The following is a 25,863-nucleotide window of genomic DNA, read 5'->3' as shown; positions in this document are numbered from 1 at the left end:
TAGAAACGTTATTTGACTTTGAATCTTATACAAAAAAGACACCTGAAGATGTTCCGGCCAATTAATGGGGGTGGGGTTAGAGTTCCTGAAGGCATCTCAAGACTCAAAAGCCTCTAGACTCTAGAAGGCATATATACAGGTGGTAGCATTTCCAAGGAATTAGGTGTTTCTCAGATGATTCTGAGCCTCTAAAAGCCTCCAGGCAACTTAACACATCTAAGATCACTCGGAATCAGTTGTTTTTCAGATGATTATGCCAGTGATCTATATGCCTCGACCATGAAGATGACTAGGCTCCTCATCTTCTCCCCTAGGGTGGAGAGGATCCTCTCCAACTTCAAGAGCTCATTTTGGTTTTCTGACTCACTTTTCCCCTCAGAATCCTTCTCACCTCCGTCACTACTTCAAACATTGAAGCTAGAAGGTCGTTTTATTGAGAGTCCTGCCTGGCTTGGCTCAATGGAGAACCTCACCAAGTTACCAATGGTCTCCTCCCATCTATCTGAGAACTAAACTACAATTTTACAGTAGCTTCCCAAATTGAAACAATTAACAATGGTGAACACATCACAAAAGGAAATTAATGGGGAGTTCTGTAGAGTAGGTGGGTTTCCCAATTTGAGTGCCTCATTATTTTGTTCTGATGTTTTGGTGGAATGTTCTTAGATGGAAGAGGGAGCAATGCCTGCTTACAGTATTCATGTTTTCTGAACTGTTTTCGGTTGAGGGCACTGCCTGATGGGCTGCAATAAAATGACCACACTCAAGAAGTTGATTTTGTATCCCACACATGGTGCTCTTGCTAGGAGGTTGAGTCCCAATGGAGGTCCAGAGAACTATAAGGTGAAGCACACCCCTCAAGTACAGTCTTATGAACAGCTGAATAGAATGAATAGAATGGAGGTTTGGCACTTCCGAGCTGACTTTCATACAAAGATTGAACTACAGAGAGATCATTTCTATAGTTTCCTATATAATTTTGAAGTTCTTTCCCAATTTTATTATCTATTGAAGGACGCAAATGGGAAGATTTTCTCCCCAAGATGTATTGCTGCCCAAATAATGAGCTTTACAGGAAATTAGGTTCAGAATCAAGCATATTATTATAATAAGTTAACTGTAGTATTATGTTGATCTGATTTAGATTCAAGAATATCCACTCATCTGACCATTCATAAGTTCGTCTGACAGAATAATGTGAGCTAAAAAGTTATGGGGACAAATTATATGTATGCTCCAAATGAGTTACAAATTTATAACAGTTTACAGCGGCCTCAAGTGGCAGAAATAACAAAATCCAAGCAGGGATGATCTATGTGATTTTAATGTATAAAAACTAAACAAACTGAACTTTAAAAAAAAAAAAAAATGATCCATTCAATTGATTTTGTGGGTTGAATTGCATCTTATGCAAGCCCTAAATCCAAGCATGATATTATCAATTTAACACGACATGCAGCAAGCAAAACGAGTACCATCAGGCACACTGGACATTTGTAAACACCAAGCACACCAAGCATAATACGTTTTGGATCGTACTGCCTCCTGCTTTTGAACTACAACATGGTCATCAGAATCAAACCAAGACTTGAGACATGCAAACCCTGACATTGAAAAAGGAAATAATCGATGAGACTTAAAATCATTCCAGCATGGATTAGTTTCCTCATTCCCCAAATTCATGGGGATAAGATAAAGATGAGATGATTTTCCAAAATCCTAAGATTGAGAACTCATTTGGAACAGTAGCTGGTGAAGAAAAAGGAACGGGTTAATGCTGGGGAAACCACAATTTCACTCATTCCACGTGCAGCATGAAACTCAAATCTAAATCGTCCGGCTCATGGACTCATTCCAAATGCAACATGAAGCCCAATAAAAATCATTTGGTCATGGAATCAGAAATACGTAGCTGTGATTGATTAGAAATCATAGCATTAGAAATGGCATGCAGCTAGTCTACATGACAAAGATGATATTTACTAGAACAGTCCTAGTACACAACGAGGGAGGATTAGTTCTTTTTCCCATCCTGCTCTGAAAGTCTCAACAAACTAATATTTGTGACCAAAATCCAACTGGACGCACAACCTGCATGACGATGAAAGTACAACTACCAATTACAGCATGAATTTCTTTTCACCTCCAAGGAAAAGAAAGTAAAAAACTGGTAACAAAATAAAACCTCTTTGAAGTAATGGATGAACACATGTTTTGTACTCCTTCAATTGTGGAAATCTGGATGTGCTCTGAAATTCCCAATATCAAAACTGTAATTACAAGTACTTCGAATTTTGAACAGGGATAATTGTCCTGTTTTTATGCACAAATACAGAAAGCCAGGTAGCAGGGAATTACAGAAAGATGTTTCTTGGTTTCTGAGAGTGACGAATGACCTGAAATTTGAAGGTGATTTAATTCTGAGAATCACTCATAAGCACCTACCCTACATTATCAAAGAACAAACTTCCAAGTGATAATAAATCCTCCAATTTTTTTCACCAAAAAAAAAAAAAAACTAGCAGTATGATAGTGAGAAACTGATGGATAATAATGATGTAGAATACCAGAAATGGAAATCAGAAAGGTCATATTTTCGTTTTCCTTTTATAAGTACGCTATATATATGTGTGTAAGAATGAAAATATACAGAAAGAGCTGCATCATACAGAGGAAGTATAAAGGGAGCTAAAAAAAAGAACATAAAAAAAGGGACACAACTCTATCTCTAACCTACCTGAGCCCAACTATTCAACAAAATCCACCATTGACAAAGGTGTCTCCTCTATACAATATCTTTTGCTCAATCCAAAAAAATTCCCCATAAATAATGATTTGTGCACTTGCTCTGAATGTTCCACATCATCAAAAGCCCTTCGATTTTGCTCTCTCCAAAATCAGAAAGGTAATACATGCTTGCACATGACACAAAACACAATCTTCTATTTTCAATGCCCACACCTACTAAATGGTCTTATGTTTAATCACATTCTAAATGTAAACCTGGAGTACAGAGGTGTCAACTCTAAAAATGAGAATCCTCTACCTGATGCCCTACATTTCTTCTGTAAGCCCAGTTCAGGGGCTAGAATACTGCAATTTCATGGGTCCTACCCTCTTCCCCTTTTCCAACACCCCTCACCAAAAGCTGTGAGGATTCTTTGGTGGCAACCTAGTTCACTCCAGCTACTAAAACAGTAAATGCCAAAGAGAAAACACAACAGGACAATACAAGAATAAAGGCTTAAAAGACCTATATCTTATCATCCACTAGGCTGACCCCCAGTTTGGGGTAAAAAAATGAAGCAGCAGCCTCCACTTGACTTCATATAGCATAAATATCTGCTCTTGCTGATCTGAACTAAAAGGAGCTCAACAAATTTTCCTCAATGAATTTAGTGAAATCAAGGTAAAAGATTCCATCAGGTTCCGTACATGAGTACCGATTGTAGTGGAAGAGAGGGCGCTTTTGACTTAGAAGTTGCTGAAACACGCTATCAGAGCAAATTCATCCCATATTATGATAAGATATATAAATTTTCCAAATTACAGAAATGTAGACAATTGTTCAGGTGATAGATGATTTCAGCAATCAAAGAATAACTGGTGGTACTAAATATAAATTCAGATATTGGTTGTACAAGGACATGATGGAAAAATTAGTCAGATTGGAATTTCTAGTGTCAAAACAAGGATTGTACTTAATATTAGATAGTAAGAAGAGGTCATACTCCCTTTAGGTCTGAAAACATGGGGTCAAGGGAGGAATGGTTCTCAGAGCTGTTGAAGGGTTGGTGGGTGGGCATTTATTTTTCTGGTTCTGCCAGATTCATTTTGGCTTCTAAGTAAAAAGCCCTTAGATTATTATTGAAAAGATAGAATAAAGAGATGTTTGGTAATGTCTCCATGAGGAAGGAGGCCTTAATCAATTGGGTTTTTGGGATGCCAAAGAGAGGGAAGGTGCTCTATCTCTTGTTGAGGCAGTAGCTAGGAAGACTGTCAGGGAAGATTAACAAAAGTGGACTTTGATGGAAGAAGCATCTTCAAAGAAGTGTCTTGGAGACAAAGGGAAAATTGGCTTAAGGAAGGAGATAGAAATATTAAGTTTTTCCATAAAATGGCCAATATAAGATGCTAAGATTAAAGTAAATGGGGTGTGGCTTATAGAAGAGAGAGATAAAGGAGGGGGTGGTTGGGGCTTTTAAGACCCTTCTCTCTAAAGAAGGGGATTGGAGGCCTAGCATTGATGCTATGCCCTTTGCGATACTAGATGATCAAGAAGCTAGGAAGTTGGAGGAGATTTTCACGGAGGAGGAGGCGTTTGGTGCGTTGTCAGAGTTGAATGGTGACAAAGCCCCTTGCCCAGACAGTTTTTCTATGGCCTAGATGGCTTTTCTATGGCCCGGATGGCTTTTCTATAGCCTTTTGGCAATTCAATTTGGAGTTTGTAAAAACTAAGTGTTAAGCTTCTGTAATGAGTTTCATGAACACGGTAGGTTTGTAAAAAGGCTTAAATGCTTCGTTTCTAGTGCTTATCACTAAGAAGAGAGGCCCAAAAGATCTCAAGGATTTTAGGCCTATAAGTTTGGTAGGAAGCCTCTCTAAACTATTTGCAAAAATGTAGGCCAATAGACTCAAGAAAGTGGTAGAAAAAGTAGTTTCCAAGTTTCCAAATGCTTTTGTAGAGTGAAGACAAATTCTTGATAGGGATGATAAAAAACAAACAAGGTTGTTGATTCCATGTTTAAAAATAAGAACTATGGATTGTTGTGTAAGCTCAACATTGAGAAGGTTAATGACCATGTCAATTGGGGTTTTTCAATAGCGATTCTGGGCAAAATGGGGTTCACGCATAAATGAAGAATGGATTAAGTGGTGCATTTCTTCAGCCAATTAATCTGTTTTGGTAAACAGTTCTTCCACAGGCTTCTTTCAAAGCTCTAAGAGGTTAAGACAAGGGAACCTCCTTTCCCCATACCTTTTTGTGATTGCAATAGAGGCTCTCAGTAGCTTGCTAGTGAGAGCCCAGGAATGAGATTTTCTTTCAAGTTTTAAAATGGGAGAAGAGAAGGTGAGATGAGGAAATTTCTCATCTTCTCTTTGTTGATGACATTATGGCTTTTTGTGGGGCTTCTCAAGAGCAATCACTAATTTATGTTGGCTTCTCATGTGGTTCAAAGCCATATTGGGTTAAAGATAGATTTGAAGAAGAGCAAGATGATTCCAATAGGTTTGGTGGATAATATGGAGGAGTTAGCTTCTGAGATTAGTTGTGAGATAAGGGAACTACCGACTTCTTACTTAGGACTTCCATTGGGGGCCTCTTACAAATCAAAGGCAGCTTGGGATGGAGTTGAAGAACGGTTTTGCAAAAGGCTTTCATTGTGGAAGAGACAATACATCTCAAAAGAAGGACGACTTATGTTGCTTGGTAGTATTATATCCAGTTTGCCAATTTACTTCATGCTCTCGTTCACCATCCCGAGAATTGTGAGATTCAGGTTATAAAAGATTCAAAGAGATTTTCTTTGGGAAAGAGGATCCTTAAAGAACAAGTTGCACTTAATGAAGTGGTGGACTATCTGTAAGGCCAAGTCAAAAGAAGGACTAGGTGTTCGATCTCTCTCTTTGAGAAAAATTAAGCTCTTCTTTGCAAATGGTGTTGGCATTATTCGTGTTAAAGGGAAACGCTTTGGAAGAAGATCATAAGGGGGAAATACAAGAAGGAAGAAGGGGAGTAGTGGTCATGTGAGGTGAGAGACTCTTATGGGGTTGGATTATGGAAAGTCATAAGAAAGAAGCAGGATCTCTTTAATAAAAGAGTTCCTTATGCAATGGGTGATGGGAGCAAAATGAAGTTTTGAAATGATAGGTGATGTAGTGAGGAACCTTTAAGTGTGATATTCTCATCCTTGTTTGCCTAAACCAAGTCGAAAGAGGTGTGGTTAGCAAATTTATGGGAGCAGAGGAAAAGGAGGAGATTAAAATTTGTGTTTTGCAAGGCATTTGAATGGCAGGGAGTTGGATATTGTGGAGTGTTTCCTATTTAAACTCCAAGGACAGTCCGTGAATAGGGAGAAATAGGATAAAGTAATTTGGAAGGGCAATAGCAAAGGAAAGATCTATGTAAAAGGCCTTTATTCTCTTTTAGAGTCAAGTTGTGCATACCCTTTTTCGTTAGGGATAATTTTGAACTCCTAGATTCCTTCTAAGGTGAGTTTTTTCACTTGGGATGCTTGTTGGAGAAGGTGTTGACTTTGGACCAATTCCAAAGAAGAGGTTGGTCATTAGTCAACAAGTGTACTTTGTGCAAAGAGAAGGCAAAATTCATTGATCGCATTCTTCTTCGTTGTGATAAGGCTAGGATTTTATGGTAGTTGGTGTTCTCTTTATTCTATATTCCTTAGGTTATTTCTACCTCGATTAAGGAGACTCTCCTAGAATGGCCTAGTTCTTTTGTGGATAGAAGGTGAAAGAAGGCTTAGAGAGCCGCCCCCTTATGTATTTTCTGGACTATTTGGAAGGAAAGAAATCAAAGATTGTTTGAAGACAAGGGGTTATCAAATCAAAGACTCAAAAGCTCTTTCCTTAACAATCTATCTTTGTGGATTAAAGTGTACATAAATGGAAGCACAATGTCTTTAATTCATTTTGTGGATTGGTTAGGTTCTTGTTGAGAGAGGGAGTAGTTTTTTGTTTCCCTTCTTTTTTGTTTTGCCTCTTGGCACTCATTGTATATGTATTGTGTACTCTTATGTACTAGTTGCACATTTAATCCATTATCTTATTTATCAAAAATATTATATGGTAATGTCTTCATAGAACAAGTCAATCACAATGCAGCGAGGCCACACTTCAAACATAAGAAAGTAAAAGTTACCAGGTTTAATTCAGATATGATATTTGGTATAGCTACAAACTGAATTTCAATTGTAGAAACCACATATAATCGTGTGCAACACACACACACACAAGATTCAAAACACTATCGTTTAAACATTAGATTTATTTCAACAAAATATTTCACCTTAATCCTCAGTCCTAGACAACTCTAAGTATCTGAAATGATATAACATGATTCATCACTCAACTAACCAACAATTTCCACAGCTGGGAATAATGAAATCAGAAAATTCCCATTTTACATGCATCCCATCCATGAAATAAGAAAATTTTGAAAACTAAGATTTCACCAACTCAACCAGGACACTTGAAATTAGAGTTCAATAGATTTAAAATTTTACCTCACTGTACAAATTTGACAATTATGCCATCCTCAACAAACATTGCTCTTTGGTGACTGTTCCTCACACAACAGAGTTGGACTTGCCTGAAAATTTCCATCAGGTTCCTTATGCTCCATACTACTTTTTCTTTCTGAATCTTCAGGTTCTCCATTTCCTGAGAGAACTGTTTCCAGAGATACACTGCATGCTACCTTTCCTGCAGGTTGAAGATCAGCATCTGAAGACCCCTTAGAAGCAGATGGAGAACTTTCTCGGCCACCGAGCTCATTGCCAGAATTACTTGATATCAACCACATAAAGTGCAAATTGTGGCCTTGCCAGCATTTACCATTTACAAATGCCCTTTCAGCTGAACGACGTGTTGTGAAGGTTATACGAGCTGAGCAATTTCTGGATGCATCTGACCCATTACCACCATCGAGGGCTTCTAGATCTTCTAGTTCCACAGTGGAAAGATCACCATATGATGAGAAGTGTTCCTTCAAAACAGCCACCTAGAGAAAATTGAGACATCAGTTTTACCTTATATTTGATCAGATGTATAAATGGCAACATAAAATCATAAGTATTTAACTATGAAATAGCATAAGGAGAAAGAACACATAGGATTCCTAGAGAACATTGAGATATCATACCTTATATTTGATTAGATAAATAAATGGCATAATAAAATCTTGAATGCTTAATTATGAAATAGTATAAGAGGCACAGCACAGGATGCATAGAATTTTACTCCATCCATAAAAGAATGCTAGTTCAAAATTGTAAAAATTAACATCATTACCATCACTCATGCTGTCACACATGCCCAGTATATATGGAATTTTAATGACAGCTTCTTTCTTGCATCCATGAAAGGATGGAATTGATGGATATTATGATTGAAAAGTTCTTTGGACTAAGACTACGATCATTCACTCGCATTACCCTCAATGGTTGGTTGTATTGATTTATCAGAGCAAACAGGCCAAAAAGAAGAGGGTGGAGGCAGGATCTACGAGATGATTTCTAAACTATTTTCTGGACTCAGATCATTCATTCACATTACCCTCAATGGTTAGTTCTACTGAGTTATCAGGGAAAACAAGCCCAAAAAAGAAAAAAGAAAAAAAAGAGGGAGGGGAGGAAGAGATGAATTATGAGCTTTCTCATGACAAAGATGGGGGGGTGCTGGGGGGGTTGGGCGGGGGAGGGGGAGAGAGGGAGAGATTGGGAATGTTGATACAGCTTGACAAGGAACTAAGTAAGGGAGAGGGAGAGAGAGAGCGAGGGAGACTCACGTTTGCAAGACCTGTTGGTAAAGGTGCCATAATCCTAAATCCCATAGGACGGTTGTCCAATTTATATCTATTCATTTGGGAAGGAGTCCCACCAAGTGCTAATGGACGAACTGACTGCTTCAAGACAGTAGGCTCCAGCAGCACCATAGCTGAATTTGTTTTTGAACTATGGGGCACAACATTCTCAGCAGACTTGTTCTTATCCATCATTATTTCAGTTTGTGGTGATCCCACAGCAATACCCGGATCAGTGCACCTTGGAGTTGCAGCTTTTGCAGCATCACCAACTATTCCCACTTTAGGTCTCTTTGCAGCTTGCTCAGCTCCTACTTCACCCTTGAGTCCTGTGGCCTGCAAACAGGCAAAACTTGAGAACAGTAGTCACAAGGAAATGATATTTTCTATTGCTGTATAGTAATAAATTTTATATTTTCATGCTGATAAGAAGTGTATGATGAAAACAACTAGAAACTTGTCATTGTAGCATTTTTCAGAGCTTTCATAGAGGTCCTAAAAGTACAGTCTTTGGTGGTATGCATTGCTTGTCACAGTGTAGGCAATTTGGATTGCAAGGAACACCAGAACTCTTACAGAGTTTCAGGATGTAACACTTCTTAACCTTTCTTCACAATTATATTAGAGGCAGAAACACATGCAATACCTTCGTGTTACCATGCATGTAGGGAGTTCCAGAAAAATGTGGAGTGAGAGAAATTGAGAGTCAACAACAGGAATTACTTTTAGTCTGATCTCTTTGGATCTTTGGGCCAGTAACAGGCATATTTTGCGTATGTGCCTCTGTTTTAGCAGAGGCGTATTTGGGAGCAGGTTTTAGTTTCCTCCATTTTTTTAAAAATATCTCATCCTTCTTAGTATATTCTATTTTCCATTTTAATGATCTCTCTCAGTTTTGTACCAATTTAAAAAAATAAAAATAAAATAAACTATTTTTTTTCCTTCATTATGTCTTATAAATCTCCCAAGCGCAGTCCAGGCTTTTCAGTCCCTGTTGCCTGAGAATGGGGACTGGAGACCCAGCTGCACGGGGCTGACCTTTGATGTGTTAGGGGATGCAGAGGTAGCCTTGTTGGAGGAGCCATTCTCTGAGATTGTGGTGTTCAAAGCCCTCTCAGACCTTAGTGGAGATAAAGCTCCAGGCCCAGATGGTTTTTTCTTGGCTTTTTGGCAGTGCAGCTGAGACTTTGTGAAGGAGGATGTGATGGGGGTATTTAGGGAGTTCCATGAGCATGGAAAATTTGTGAAGAGCTTGAATACTTCTTTTTGGGTGCTTATACTGAAAAAAAAGAGGGGGTTGAGAACCTAAAAGACATTAGGCCAATAAGTTTGGGGGGCAAAATCTACAAGCCACTAGCTAAAGTTCTCACAAACAGATTAAAGAAGCTTGTGGGAAAGGTTGTGTCTTGTTCAGAATGCCTTTTTGGAGGGAAGGGAAATTCTATATGCTTCTTTGATATCTAATGAGACTATCGACTCATTGTTGAAGAGGAATGCTTGTGGTGTAATTTGTAAGTTGGCTATAGAGGGCCAACGATCCCGTCAATTGGGATTTTCTTATTTTGGTTCTCAGCAAGATGGGATTTGGTGACAAGTGGATCAGGTGGATTAGATGGTGTATTTCTACTGTGAGTTTCTTGATCCTTGTTAACGGCTCCCCAACAGGTTTGTTTTGTAACTCTCAAGGATTGAGACAGGGGGATTCACCTTCACCTTACTTGTTTGTGATTGTCATGGAAGCTCTTAGTTGTTTGCTAAAAAAAGCCAACTTTGGTGGCTTTCTATCTGGTTGGCGAGTGAGTGGTAGAGGTAGGGAGGGGGTGGAGGTCTCTCATTTGTTGTTTGATGAAGATACCTTTGTTTTCTATGAGCCTTCTCACAATCAATTGACCTAATTGTATTGGATGCTTATTTGATTCAAGGCCATTTTAGGATTAAAGGTTAATCTGGAAAAGAGTGAGCTAATTCTGATGAGGATAATGGAGAATGTAGAAGGGCTCGATCAAGAGTTTGGGTGTAGGGTTGGTGCCCTTCCCTCTTCATATTTAGGCCTCCCGCTAGGTGCTCCATTTAAGTCTGTCTCAATTGGGGATGGTGTGAATGAGAGGTTGCGCAAAAGACTAGCACTGTCGAAGAGACAATACATTTCCAAGGGCGGGAGACTCACTCTAATCTAGAGCACTTTCTCCAACATGCCTATTTATTTTATGTCCCACTTTTGTATTCTGAGGATTGTTAAGATGAGGCTAAAGCAAATCCAAAAGGACTTCCTTTGGGGTGGTGGGGCTTTGGAGCAGAAACCTCATTTGGTTCGGTGGGCCATTATCAATTCTGATAAAAACAAAGGAGGGTTGGGAGTAAAGCACTTGTCAACCCTCGATAGAGCTTTTTTGTGCAAGTAGAGTTGGTGTTATGTGGCATAAATGGGGGCTTATTGGAAAAAAATCATCAGCGAAAAGTATAGGGAAGAGAAGGGTGGGTGGAGATCCTACGAAGTGAGAGAAGGATATGGGGTTGGCCTCTGGAAAGTTATAAGAAAGGAATGAGACTTCTTGGGAAGCAGAGTGGCATTCTTTGTGGGTGATGGAAGGAGGGTGAGATTTTGGTAAGACAAGTGGTGTGGAGACGAACCGCTTAGTTCTTCTTTCTCTTCTCTATTTGTCTTAGCCACTTCCAAAGAGGCTTGGGTCACTAATGTTTGGAGTGCTTCTTCTGATGGGGGTTGTTGGGTTCCTCGTTTCTCTAGGAGGCTCAACAATTGGGAGGTGGATTTGGTTGAAAGGTTTTTCATGAGATTACAAAGGTGGAGGGTGAGTAGTAATGAAGAGGATAGATTGGTGTGGGCAAGAGAGAAGTGTGGAGAATTTTATGTTAAAGCCATGTACAAGGTTTTAGAACTGGGAGGTCCTTCCAATTTCCCAATTGTAGTCATTTGGAATTCTTGGGTGCCACCTAAGGTTAACTTCTTTGCATGGGAGGCTACTTGGAGTAAAGTCTTAACTTTGGATCTTTTAATGAGGAGAGGGTGGTCAATGGAAAACAAATGTTTTCTTTGTCATAAACAGAAAGAATCGATTGATCACATGCTCATCCACTACATCAAGACTCAGGTTCTTTGGCATCTTTTGTTTTCTCTGTTTGGTGTGTCTTGGGTGTTGCCCTCTTCAATAAGAGAGTTACTCTTAAGTTGGCACAAGTCTTTTGTGGGTAGGAAAAGGAAGAAGGTTTGGTAAGTTGCTCCTTTGTGTTTGTTTTGGATGGTCTGGAAAGAAAGGAACAATAGAGCATTTGATAACAAAGAGTTGTCTGACCAAGGGATTAAACTTTTCTTTGTAATCTTTAAGTGTAGTCCAAATTGTGTATAGTTTTGGGCTCCTCTATTGTAGATTTTGTGGATTGGTTAAGGGTTCATTGAGCGGCATTGTTTTTTGTTAGCCCTTCCTTTTTTGGTTGGCACCCTTCGTATACTCTCTCTGTATACTTTAAGCGCTTTTTAGCATTTCTCTTTTTAATACATGGTTACTACTTACCTATAAAAAAAAAAAGTGTTGGCCCACAAAGAATACCAATTTCTTTTGATTAGTAAAAGAATACCAAATTACAATGTCTTACCATATGGAGATTCCTAGCCTAATCTAAGAATTACGTTTGCAAGACTAGGCTTTTATATTTTAGGATCACACACTTGATACCCAAAAGCACTCTTAGAATATTAATAAAGCAAAGTTTTAGGAACATATGGGTAGGAGAGGATTCTTTGACCAGCATTCCTTGGGTTTCTACTTAGAGGAGCAGATCATGGCTGCCGTAACAAAAGCAAGAAAGAGAAAAGGACAAAACACATTTAACCCAAGAAAGTTTAAAATCAGCCAAAGAAACTCTCAAGATGAGACTTCCATTAACTAAAAATTTAGAACAAAAAAGGCAAAAGAACTTTTTCCATCATTTTTCCCTCCTATTTATCTCAATAACCCTTTAATGTCTTCACAACTTCCAACACTTAGAAAATGAAAATTCTCATCAATATTCACCACAAGTAACCAAGTAATACAAGTCTCAAGTTTCCTAGGTAATTTAAATATTATTATGATACTAGTTGACTTGACTACTTTCTTGGGACTAGTTATCCTATGTCAATGGTGGTTTAGACAAATCCAAAACTTTCTAAGGAATGTTGTGTCCCCTTTAGTTGGACCCTTTAGTTAGAGACTTAGATGTACATCATAAAGCGAACGTGTTAGACAAGTGGGGAGCCTCTTCTTGGATGAAATTTGTTAGGGACTTGCAGCTGCCATAGATAGGCAATGGTTAGAAGGGTGGTTTTTGTTTTGGCTTATTGCCTATTTATATACATTCTAAGAGGGGATTGTTAGCCACTTGCAGAGCCTCATCTTAGATGGAATTTGTTGGAGATTTCCAGCCCCACAAATTGGCAATGGTTAGAAGAATTTTTGTTTCCACTTATTGCTCAGTTACATATATTCTCCAAGGGACTTTATCTCTTGTATTCTCTCATCCTTTGGGAGGATATCTCACCCTCTTACTTATCTGTTTTATAGTTACATGTAAGTATTTATTCCCTGTCAAAAGAAAGTACAAAATCAAGAGGTTATAGCAGGTTATGGGCTCAAACTAAACAAATCAATATATAACAAAAGAAAATTTTCAAGATAAGGAAACTAGCTATACTTGTTTCTCAAGCTTATCCAACTGGCGCCGGAAGTCATTCCGCTTTTGATCCAGCATTTCCTGCTTCTTGCGAAGTTCCTCCTTCATAAGCTCTAAACTCTCTAGTTTCTTTTGCAAAGGAGGCGGAGCCTTGGGACCATTTGTAACAATTGGTTTAGAGTGATCAGATGTGGGAGAAGGAGCATCAATAGCATGGGCAGCATTAACTTTTGGGGCTGCAGATTGAAGATTATCTTTTGCCCTATTGACAGCAGATGGATGAGATGGAACTGAAGCAGCTGTCACACCATGGGGGATTACAGATGCACCGTTGCCACCGCTAATGCTGTCATCAGGGACGCTATCCCGATTAGCCCACCATAACTTGATAAAGCGGTTACCCATTACAGCATCCGGTGCCTGTAGAGCAGCCTCTGCCTCTTCCCGTTTAGAGAACTGGACAAAAGCTCGTTCACTATTCAATGGAATATAGATGTCAATAACCTCCCCAAATTTCCGAAAATGTGAAAGGAGGGCCTCTTTTCTGTTGTTTTTCTGTGGAATGCCATTAACAAATAGAGTACGGAGCGCCTTTTGAGATGGTTTCCTAATATTACGCATAGCATCACCTTGTGTCCTGGAGGACAAATCCACTTTCTTTGGGCCAATGTCCTCTACAATAATCCGCTTTCCTTGACGAGAAGTGCCTTGAACACTAGTTAATGCCTCCTGATCTTCCTTACCTTCATTTTCGAGATAATCTGAGGAACTTATCACAGAATCAATTTTCTCTTTTGCTTCTAATCGATCTTTTGCACCACCAATTCTCCCCCAAACAGAAACATTTGTACTCTGTGAGCCAACAGTAGTCCCAGTGTTTTTAACTGGGCGTCCATTATCTGAGCCGTCACATAATCTGGCATGATAACGATCAGAAGAATTAGCATCCAACAAGCACTCAGTTTCATCAATCTTGGGCGAATGTAGGGCTAATAGTGCACTTGGTGTTTCAGGACAATCATTATTCCAAAGGGGCTGATCAGGATCATACAGCTCAGCTCCACCTCCAACAGCAGAACCTGAAAATGCACCATTCAGTCCTAACTCATCCTCAGCCACTTCAGGCTTGCCACTTTTGCTTTGAAATCCTTTGCTATTCATCAATGTGCTTGGAGGTGCATTAACAGAAGGTAAAGGCCCTGGTCCAGCAGGTGTTCCCAGAAGATGTGCACTTGGAAGTGAAACAGGGAGGTTAAACTGTGAAAGACTCTGAAATTTGCAAAACAACAAATTAGCTATAGCAGTCAAAACATACATGAAAGCCAAAAAAGATAATTGCTTGAAGATAATGAGAGATCCTAGCTCAGAAAAATGGATTTTCAATTCACCAATTTGAATATTGTACCCCTAACATTGAAAAAATAAAATAAAATAAAATAAAACAAACCATTTTACTATTATTGTTAAAATCTGAGATGATGATGATAGATCCTACCCAGGCATGCAATGACAGCCTCATTATATTTAGGCAGAGAGGCAGTTAGAAATAATCAATCATTCATGCATGTGCATGCACATGACAACAACATAACCTTTCTCATATTTTCATTTCCTCTACTAACAACACTTTCAGTTTTCTACTAAAAAAATATGAGAACATAAAACCCAAGTGAAGAACAGGTAACCAAGAAGAATAACTAGAGAAGCCATCAACTCAGTGTTCGAGTGTGTGTAGTCAGCTGTAGCAAACTATTTAATAAATCTTTGAAAAAAAATATCCAAAAAAAATGAACAGCACATTATTGATGATTGGCAGATCAAAGTAAAGATATTTTTCAAATCATTTCAGATGCAGAATATCCCCAAGACCCACCAAGTGATTGGTTCTGACAGAGATGCATGGTCTTTTCCACCTCTTTCTTACAAAACATTTTACAAAATCAAATATATCACAGAAGTGAGCAACAGTAATTATTCTCAATCTCTCACATACCTGAACATCTTCCACAACAATTCGATTGACCCCATGCTCCATTGGGCACATGTCTCCTCTTAGACAAAATCCACGTTCCTCAAAATCCCTACATCGTTGGCGTGGAATACTCTTATTCAGAGAAGTACTGAGAGGTGGTCTGAGTGTCCCTTGCAAACCCAATGAATGGAGGGAATCCAGAGCACCATTTGGTATTCCTGGAAGTAGCCCAAACCCACTCCAAGAAGCATTCTGTGTGTTTGAAACATTAGGCAACCCCCTTCCTGCATACAGACCTGGGGGAATAGATCCTTGAACCATTTGAGAAGCAATATCAACTTGGCTGAATCTAGGATCACGTTGGTTCCAAGAACCAGGGTCCCTTCCTCTTCCCCTAACAGGACCAGAATCACCAGAAAAAGATTGGTTCATCCTTGTTCTTTGATTCAAATCTAAAGGTGCCCGAGCAAATGTTGCTAAACCGGGACGCCTTTTCTCAAACTTCCCAGAAAAGTCTTTCTCCATAGGGGAAATGTTATAGTTTTTCCATGATCCACTTGACTGAGAATCATTTTCTCTGAAAGAATGTCCATTTTCAAAGGGTTTGTTACGCTTCCTGTAAGGCCTTGATAAAACCTGTTCAAGAGAATCTCTCTCCAGGGACTGAGACCGTGTCTCCCTCCTACGATGCTTATGATTACGATCATCATCATCCTCATCACTGATTTCTTTCTCCTCAGGATCACTCTCACCATCAGATGGAGATAGACCACTAGGCTTTGGAGATGAAACCTTCAGCTCCATGGGATCCTCTTGGAGAAAGTTCAATCTTATACCACCCAAGGTACTGAACTTATAACAGAAAGCAACTGAACCACTTCGATTGCCTGGAAAAGGTCAGCAATTAAGGCCATGCATAGAAACAAGGAACAGGATGGAATCAAATAAAAACAACAATTAAACCTTTTAATAATAGAAAATAAAGAATTTTCAGTTTTAGTCCACTCATTTTACTTGTGCTTATGTGCATGAGGAAACAATTACAACAATTGCCATTTAAAAAAGGACTGAGATAGGCAAATTTCAAAGATCGGATCATCTTATCCCCACATTGAATTAAACATAAGAGAAAAACATAATCATTAAAATTCAATATTGCAAGATCATTTGGACAGACATGACTAGGAAGGATAAACTAGAAACTAGTGAGTCATGCAAATTACAATTTCTCACAAAGTCAAGACAACACTATTGACAAGGCAAAGATGCTTGGTAGGAAAAAATGTTGTTTCCATTAAGCAAGAAAACACCGGAGATGAAAGAAAATTGCCATTTTCCATAAATACTTTCTATTTCAATAACAAACATAGAATAACTAAAAACTAACAAGTTTTCAGCAACTTTCAAGGTGCTGCTCATTAACAATTAACAAGTTCATGAAAGAAACATGACAGTGACCCAAACAGCATTTTTGAGTTGATTACTTGAGAAACTTCTGCTGATGGCTAGTTCAGAAGTATCTTCAAAGTGGCTGTCACTTTCCATTAATTGAGAAGAAGCTAACCAAAATTACTTCTGATACTGTAGAACATCCCCATAATCCCAGAAATAAAGAGGTGTTGATCAATAGTTTATGTGATTAGGACAACATATGAAACAAGTAAAGAGTTCTCACATCAATGAAGAAACATGTGAATGAGATATCAACCTAAATGAAAGATGGATCAACACAAATAGGGAAGAAAGGCAAGAATGAGTATAATATGAGGGGAAAAAAATGCATGATCGTACAAGTACCTTATTCTGATTTAGGTTATTAAGAAAATGCACATCCATAAAGAATTGATAAGAGCTAGATGTTACTTCTTCAAATTTTTCACTCTTTATTGCAAGTTTTGGAGCTTCACTGCAAACAAGTTATAACCCACCAATAGAATTATAGCAAGTCAGAAATAAAGGGGGGGGAAAGGCAAGGCAAAAAAGATGAGGGGCTTTTGGGACTCTTAGATTCTCTAGGTGTCTAAATGATTGGGAGATTGTGGATGTGGAGTGTTTGCTGGTGAGGCTGCAAGTTAAGGTGGTGAATGGGAAAGGTGAGCATATTGTGATTTGGTCAGAGACAAAAAGTGGAATTTTCTCCGTCAAGTCTCTGTACGCTGTGCTAGAGCTGGGAAATTCTTCTGTGCCTTTTCCAGTAGGAATTGTTTGAAATGTGTGGGTTCCTCCTAAGGCAAGTTTTTTTTGCTTGGGAGACGTCTTGGGGAAAAGCTCTAATGCTAGATCAGCTTCAGAGGAGAGATCTAATAGATGTTTTCTATGCCATGTCTAGGAGTCAACTGAGCATATTCTGCTACATTGTCTTAAGGCATGGATTTTGTGGCAGCTTTTGTTGTCCCTTTTTGGCGTTTCTTGGGTACTGCCTTTCTCCGTAACAGAGACTCTGCTTGAGTGGAGCGGCTCTTTCATTGGAAGGAAGCAGAAAAAAGTATGGGGAGCAGCCCCTTTGTGCCTCTTTTGGACAATTTGGAAGGAGGGAAATAGAAGATCTTTTGATAATGAGGAGTTTTCTGACCAAAGGCTAAAAACAGTGTTCCTTAGTAACTTCTTGTCTTCGTCTAACTTGTATATAGCTGAAGGTCCGATGTCTTTACTCACCTTCGTTAATTGGTTGGGTTTTTATTCAAGGAGGGAGTTGTTTTTTATTTTCCCTTGTCCTTTTTTGCTACCTTCGGCGACCGTTGTATACGTCTTGTGTACTCTAGTGTGCCCTTTTTGGCACTTCATTAATATATTTATTAGCTTCTACCAATAAAAAAAAAGGCACAAAAAGATGACGAGGGTAGGGCAAAAGAATTTCTCTCTAATAAGAAAAGAATTTCACCAAATTTAAGGCAGGAAAAGAGAGTGAAATCTCCCTAATAAATTTAAAGAATTTCACCAATATCCATTACTCCTATTGGTCAAAGGGTTGGATAGAGATATTGTGTAATCATTTCACTGTGAGCCCTTACAGAATGTGCTACAGTAGCATATGATAAGAGAAGTAGCTCTGGGGCTGTCTAACAGCTAAGATAGACTTAAGCACTAGCAAGCTAAGCCCAGATGAGCAGCTTAACCAGAGCTCAGAAGTGAAGGCAGGAAATAAATGGAGCTCAGTTGAGCTAGGGTGAGTGAAATATTTGGGCTTGGCCACACAATTCCTATTTTTCCATGCCTTAGATCGAGGACCAAATCTTCTCCTATTATCTGAAAGCATGACCATTTGAGTCAAGTCTTCTGTCATTGCACACTTCAATGGAGCCCAAAGAAAAAGAAAGACAGAATCAACTGTAACATGCATAGTCATACTAGAAAACAGAGGAAGGGCAACTGATTTAGTAGCTAATGCTGATGGTTAGAAAGATAGACTTCAATGAAACACCAGCATTTGAAGTCTAAAAGGATGATGGGGGAAAGCCTTTTAAAGTTTATTCAAGGAAGAAAGTGAAGACCTAAGTAAACTTTAAGTAGGATTAATATTAATTAGGCTTGAATTGGGATTGGTATTTGTTGGAGTCTAATTAGGATTAGCTAGTTGAGTTATAATATAATTAGAATTTGAGTCATGATAGGTTATTAGAGTCCTAGTAGACCTTGGATTTCTTAGAAAAGCCTATAAATAAGCTAATCAATGTAAATCAAAGGAATGAATTTGATGAATAATATTATACTTTCTTTTATAGCAAGGTTGCAACCCTCAATGGTGAGACTCCATTGATTTTCTTCTAGGTGAGACTCCTAGAAGGCCTTAGTGAGACTCTAAGGTTTTCCATCTTTTCTTCATTGTTTCTTCTTTCTCTCTATTTCTTATCTTATAATTTTCTCTACCATAAAAATTATTCCTTGTTCCTCTCCTTACACCCTAAAAATAAAACCCTAGCTCACCTACCCTTGAGTGTAGACAACTATCCTAGGGTTGTCCTACATCAAAGGATTTTCAACAAAATGAAGTAAAAATGAAAAAAGAAAAGAAGGCTCGGGGGGCACTTTTCATGGCACAAGTTTCTGGAAGAGTTTTTAGCATCACGTCTATTCTAGTGAAATGACGAGGGTTATTGCAAAGATTTCTGTTAAAATCAGAATTATAAGATCATGATAAACCAAAGAATCAAATAACATAGAAATTCTAAAAATTAGATGTAATTATGGCATTAGAAATTTTTTGCCATAATTACATCTAATTTTTAGAATTTCTATGACTCGTTTTCAAGGGGACCTTCTCAGTCAAGTCTTTTTATAACTAGTTCTCAAGGGGCAGTATACCTCCTTTCCCGGCTAGAATTATTTGGACGCCTTGGGTTCCAATTAGGGCTAGCTTCTTTGGTTGGGAGGCGGCTTGGAGCAAGCTGCTCACCATTGATCGCCTAAAGAGAAGTGGGTGGAGCATCCCCAACAGGTGCTATTTGTGCAAAAATGAAAAGGAAACCACAGATCACCTTCTTTTGTTTTGTGAGAAGGCCAGAATGTTATGGCTTCTGATCCTCTCCCTTTTTGGGGTGCAATGGGTGATGCACTCCTCTGTGAAGAGGAACCTCTTGGGATGGCATGATTCCTTTGTGGGCAAGAAAAGGGAGAAAGCTTGGAGAGCTGCCCCTCTCTGCTTGATGTGGACCATTTGGAAAGAAATGAATACGAGGGCCTTTGACGATGTTGAGATGAATGACCAAGAAATTAAATCCACTTTTTTGTACACTTTTGTGAATTGGGCTAAGGTGTATATAGGGGATCACACTTTCTCTTTGATTGATTTTGTAAACTGGTTAGCTACCAAGTAAGGGTCAGGCTTGTTGCCTTACTGTCTTTTGTTCTTTTGTTCCTTGGTATACTCCGTGTATACTCTTTATTTAGCCTCTTTGGCTTTTAATGAAATTTCCTTTACCTATCAAAAAAATTAGAAATTTTTTATGTGCTCTACCAATGAGGGAGTTTAGATTCTATAAAAAGGTCAAATGAGATAGTTGAGAACAGATGTTATAGTTAATTTTTATTGAAAAATGTTCCCTAAAATGCTCTGATTGAGGTGCCTGACACATTAAGCTTATCCCAAATAGCATATGTTTTAAGACTTGTGAGTGGTATCTCAATTTCCAAAGTTTGACGATGCTCGTTTGGATGTCTATATACTAAAATAGAACTGTTGCATATCATTCCTTCTGATATCTATTGTAAGAGCTCAACTGTTGCATATCATTCTTTTTGATATCTAATGTAAGAGCTCTTAGTTTTCTGCCAAAAGTGAGATGATTTTTCCTTTTTCTTAACGTAGACAAAGTTGAGACACATGTTAATTACAAAAAGGGGTGCAACCATCATACACAAGAGGTGTATGAACTGTGCCAAACAGCAAAAGCAAAACAAAACAACAAACAATCAAAGAACTCTAAGAGAGGTTAATAAAGTTTATTTATGCCACCTGGTTAATGTGATGATGTAGTTACAAATGCACAAATAATATTAAGCATAATTAACATCAAGTTAATAAAGCATTACTGGCAGTATGAACAAGTTCCCTATTTACTTTTTCAGAAGCATTAGAAAGGAACAGAAGTTGGCATCCTGGATATGTTATGGTTTATTTTTTACCCTAAAAACCCGTTATTCAGTTTCTCTATTAGGTATTAATTCTTATTTTTTTTCATTATTTTCCTTAAAAAGGTGACAAAAGACTGAACCATAGGAATGATTTTTCCCTTTTTTAATATTTATTCTATTAACTCTTTATATATTATGTTTAAACATATTAGAACTTGCAAACATCTTAGAACCCTTATTTCCTAACAGGATCATAACACAAACAAGTAGTCTATAATGTGATGTTTTACAACTTCCTTTCCACTATTCTTCTGAAATTTTAAACCAAATCACCTCAACTCTTTTATACTTAAATGGAAAAAAGAAAAAAAGAAACAAATCGTAAGGCAACATCTCCTTATCTTTTATGTTCTATTCTATATGTGATAGATGAACATGCTACACAATTAACATGTAACCCACAATTTGACATTCACCTAAAATGCAGTATTCTATTACTTCCTAGCAACTATTCTTCTGAAATTCTAAACCAATTCAGTAAACTCCTTTATACTTATAAAAAAATAAAGAAATAATTCTTAATCCAGAATCTTGTTATCTTTTCTATTCTACTCTGTATGTGACAGATGGACATACACATGGTTGCATTGCAAATTCTCAAACACAATATACCCATATCAATTTATATATTTACCATAGTTGAACAATATTTTAATGTGGTGAGAAGTGGGTAGCAGCGGTTGGGGAATCCACCTTCAAAAAGAATGTTAAAACTTCACAAAATTTCATGAAATCTATATCAAAAGGAGAACAGATTCCTTATTAAAAAATCACTTCAAAAGTCTATAATTTAATAAGTCAAAATCTTATAGAAGACATGGTGGGTTATGTAATTTTGTTCTGAAATGTTTACAACAGACTTGCTAAAATTGTAGTTAGCATTTGATGCATCTGAAAACCATGATATAACCCAATTTCAACATTTATGGAGCTCTTCCAAAATGCTATAGAATCAAAATTTGTGTATAAAAAACATCATGCAAAATTACAGATACTTCATCACAAGTATAAAGAGATCTGGGGTGCATTGTTCTTTGGATATGGAGACATGATTTTAAGGTAGAACTTTATTCAAGGAATGCTTCACAAAATAAAAGATAAAAATAAAAATAATCATTATTGTTTTTAAAATCTTTATTATTTGTAATGCTCCCAAATAAGTTACCATTTGAGATCCAACAAGCTTTTTTAAACACAATTCATTCAGAAACAATTTCATCATAGGATATTCTTAGATAGTATTTGTCTATACGTTTATACCATCCCACACCAAAGGAGGATTAACTGGCACCAGAAATGTGTTGTATTCTAGCACCTAACACTTCAAACAGAAGTTGTTTCTTTGTTGGATGGATACTCCTTCGACAATCCTAGACATGTTTTGACACTTTCCAAACATGTCAAGAATTTTTAATATAATTTTTCCATATCACATAGAGCCTACACATTCTAAACATACTACATACATAAATGTAGCTATTTTGGTTTGAAAAGGTTAAAAAACAACTACAATAGACGAGGAATAATATTACTGGCACATATGTAATATAAATATACAACATTTTGTTAAGCCTCTTCATCCAGAATGAAATTGCTAATCTAGAAATTTGGATAAATTAAGTCAAACACATATACATGTCATGTGTAATTTAATTATGTATCAATATGCTTATATATCACCATTCCTCATCTTACTTTTAGAAGATCCGCTATGCCTGCATATCTATTTCATGCCATGTACACGTGTTTCAACCCATGGATTGGGATAGTTTCTAACATTAAGATGCCTAACAGACTCAAAGTTGGCCTCATAACATGCCCAATCTATCCATGAAATCTAAAAAGGACAATTTTTTTTTTTTTTTTTGATAGGTAAATGCACAAAGATATATTAGAAAAAGGGTCCTTGAAAGGCGACCCAGAGCATACAGGGAGTATACAAGCGTCACCTAAAAAAAACAACAAAAACACAAGCACTCACCGGCCCTCAACAAGAACCCAACCATTCCACAAAGTTAAACAATGTTAATGGGCCTACAGCTATAGAAGATTTAGCCCAGGATAAAAGATTACAAACAAATGAATTTTTCAATCTTTGAATCGACAAAACCTCATTATCAAAGACTATCCTATTTCTTTCCTTCCAAACCGTCCAAATAAACAAAGAGGGACTGCCAGCCAAACCTTTCTATGCTTCTTGTCCTTAAAAGAAACATACCAATTTAATAGAGTGTCTCTAACCATAAACGGAAGAACCCAATTAACCCCAAATAGAGAAAACACAAGATCCCACAAAATCTTCGCCTTAGAACAATGAACAAGGATGTGATTTATCCTTTCCTCTTCAACATAACACAAGCAACATCTGTTGGCTAAAATCCAGCCCCTCCTCTTGAGTTGATCTTGAGTAAGGACCTTCTCCCAAGAAGCTTCCCAAGCAAAAAAAACTCACCTTTGTAGGAATATACGGACTCCAAATAATATTGCACAGAAATGAGACTGCACAGCTATGAACAAGAGACTTATAAAGTGATTTTACGGTGAAAATCTCATTTTTCGTCTCTTTCCACACTATCCTATCCTCCACATCAGCATCCAGCCTTTTTCCTTGAATGGACGAAAGGAATCTCTCCACCTCCTCCACCTCCCAATCATTGAAAGGTCTAAGGAAGTGGGGAGTCCACCCTCCCTCTTCCCCCATTGGGTCCCAATAGTCCGCTACCCACGCATCTTTAGAACCTGCTAAATCAAACAAGGAGGGAAAGGCCTCACAAAGGGGCGTGTTCCCGCACCAAATGTCTTTCCAAAACCTCACCCTTTTACCATCCCGCACCAAATTATCAAACCCCCACAGCAACCATCTTTCTTTTCCGTTGCACTTGGTACTTCTTGTATGCTTCACATATAATAGGATAGTGTCCCCATTTTGTTAGGCGCCTTTTTATCGAGCAATAATTGGCCTATCAAAAAAAGACAAGAGTGCCTAAAAAGGCACTCCAGCTTGGACACAACTTTCCAGACCACATCGGTCTACTTCCTACCCCATGGAGTATGGATTTATAAGCATCCAGATCGATGCTTATGGTTTTCCACTCATTTCCAGTTCAAATTTCACCTATAATTTTTTATGGTAATTTTGCTTCTTCAAATGCAAGACGTTTACGGTTTTCCATTTTATTCCAAATGATTTTCCAGTTCAAATTTGACCAATAATTTTTTACAGTAACTCCTGCTTCTTCCTCCAATGCAACTTCTTGCTTCTATTTCGAAATCTAGTCTCTATGGCATGTGTACAAAGCTCTTTTTGTATTAAAATTTTCTTCTCTTCTACCACCAATTTTCTATTAAAAGAAAAAAAAAATGATGGAGACACAAATAGCAAGAAGAAGGTTAGATCATTTCAACCTGATCCTCTCTGATGCTTAAATTAAAACCCATTAAGGTGACTTGGAAATCTTATACAGATCTTGAAAAGGTCCTATGTAATTTACTCACAAGTTTGAACTGGTATGTGGACATCAGCTTGAAAACTCTATTTTTACTTCTCTTTTTTTGGTTAACATTTACAGACAACCAAAAATTTAAAACAAAGAATCCATTAAAGGGTTTTCACATCTTAAACTCCCTATTCATCATATTGAGCAAATGAGGCAAGCAGATTGATGCAATCACAGATTCAAGGTTACCAAAAATCAAAAAACAAAAACCTTCCCACAAACCACCTAAATTTATGCCCCTGGATTGTTCAAATACAGACACGAGTACCACAAAAAACATTTTCAGGTGGCAAGAATCCAATGTAATCATAGTAACATTAGCACATTAAAACTTAAACACTGAATGCACACCACATGGAATTCGACAAGCGGGCAAACACAAATTCAAACCACCATCCAAAATTAATCACTATGCAGTACTTAATTCCCTCATCACTAACTAGTTCGCACCATCATGAACTAAGAAAGCCCGCCAATACTAAAACTTCTTACCACTACATTTCATTCAGCAACCCACAAACATCCACACCCAATCAAAAATTCGACACAAAAATCACAGCATGCAAAATTAACAAAATCGAGCAAAACACAAAGAAACTCAATCAGGCACACTAATCAGCCGAGTGGTGCCAATCATCAAATTACAAAATTAAGCCCAAAACCTAAGGGTTTCCACAAACAAACGACAGAAGCATAAACCTTCCACAGACAAAAGACCTAATCCAATTTTAAAACCCTAAAACAATCCCCAACAACAATCACAAAAGTAGGTCATTATTCAACAATTGAATACCGGAAATCAACACAAAACAAGAAATCTAAAATCGAAAGCCTTACAGAAACGCCTGGAACAATCCAGAATCAAATGCCTCGTACAATTCCACTAGATTACTAAAACGTCGTCGTTTCGCGAGGCGCGAGAGTGCAGTCCCGGTGAATCAACGGAAGGGCATTTCCGGAGCATACGTAGACATATATAAACAAAATCTCTCGGAGACAGAAAGGGACAGAGATTGCAAATAACAGATAGTCGAGGGTCTTTATATTAAGATTTTTCCTTCAGAGAATGATTCGGAAAGGGCTGTCGGAGCGAGGGGTTTTGGGTGTGTCCTTGGCAGCCTTCCCTCTGGGGTTGCAGCTCAGAAGAAGCAAATAGGATTTTTTATTTTTATTTTTCTTTTGTTTTTCTTTCTTTTCTATTTCAGAGAGAGAATGGTGAATAAATAAACCGGGGAGAGGGCGAAACTGAAAATTACAGATTTAAACTTTTCTCCCATGAGGATCCTGTAAATTGCGGAGATTGACCCTTAATTTCCCGAAATTACACTGGTGTAACAATTGGATTTTGGTCGTGCCCAAATTGCAAGTGGTGGACGTCTAGTCGCCTCCTAATTTTTTATATATATGAAATATTAAAGTATGCCCTGAAATATTTGTGTTGGGTACTCACTTAAATTATCGACTTGTGTATTAATTTTCAATGAATCATAGTGCATTTAGATTGATAGATGGCACTATCTTTCTCAGTCTCTCAGTACCATGTCTAATCAGCA

The 25,863-nt window shown here is 37.8% G+C and overlaps 1 protein-coding gene across 7 annotated transcripts; it reads right to left on the bottom strand.

Moving 5' to 3' along the window:
- Positions 1-1,185: 1,185 nt before the first annotated feature.
- Positions 1,186-25,510, bottom strand: LOC117930320 (zinc finger CCCH domain-containing protein 41). 7 transcript variants are annotated; one of them, XR_004653901.1, is made up of 8 exons: positions 25,148-25,510; positions 15,204-16,069; positions 13,232-14,479; positions 8,528-8,878; positions 7,245-7,741; positions 2,359-2,446; positions 2,186-2,249; positions 1,896-2,091 (listed from the first exon to the last, which is right to left on the bottom strand). XR_004653901.1 is itself a non-coding variant. In XM_034850917.1 (6 exons), the coding sequence occupies exons 2-5, from the start codon at positions 15,984-15,986 to the stop codon at positions 7,277-7,279; spliced, it is 2,847 nt and encodes a 948-aa protein (XP_034706808.1). In that variant the 5' UTR covers positions 15,987-16,069; positions 25,148-25,510; the 3' UTR covers positions 1,186-1,604; positions 7,245-7,276. The 7 variants fall into 7 exon arrangements, 2 of the variants coding, with proteins under 2 accessions (XP_034706808.1, XP_034706807.1); XR_004653902.1 differs by having other exon boundaries at positions 2,359-2,396; XR_004653899.1 differs by lacking the exon at positions 1,896-2,091 and adding an exon at positions 1,357-1,604 and having other exon boundaries at positions 2,186-2,396.
- Between the last annotated feature and the right edge of the window lie 353 nt (positions 25,511-25,863).

This window comes from Vitis riparia, chromosome 14 (genome assembly GCF_004353265.1).
Source record: "Vitis riparia cultivar Riparia Gloire de Montpellier isolate 1030 chromosome 14, EGFV_Vit.rip_1.0, whole genome shotgun sequence".
NCBI lineage: Eukaryota > Viridiplantae > Streptophyta > Magnoliopsida > Vitales > Vitaceae > Vitis > Vitis riparia.
The sequence above is the reverse complement of the archived record's forward strand: the minus strand, read 5'-3'. Positions and strand labels throughout refer to the sequence as shown.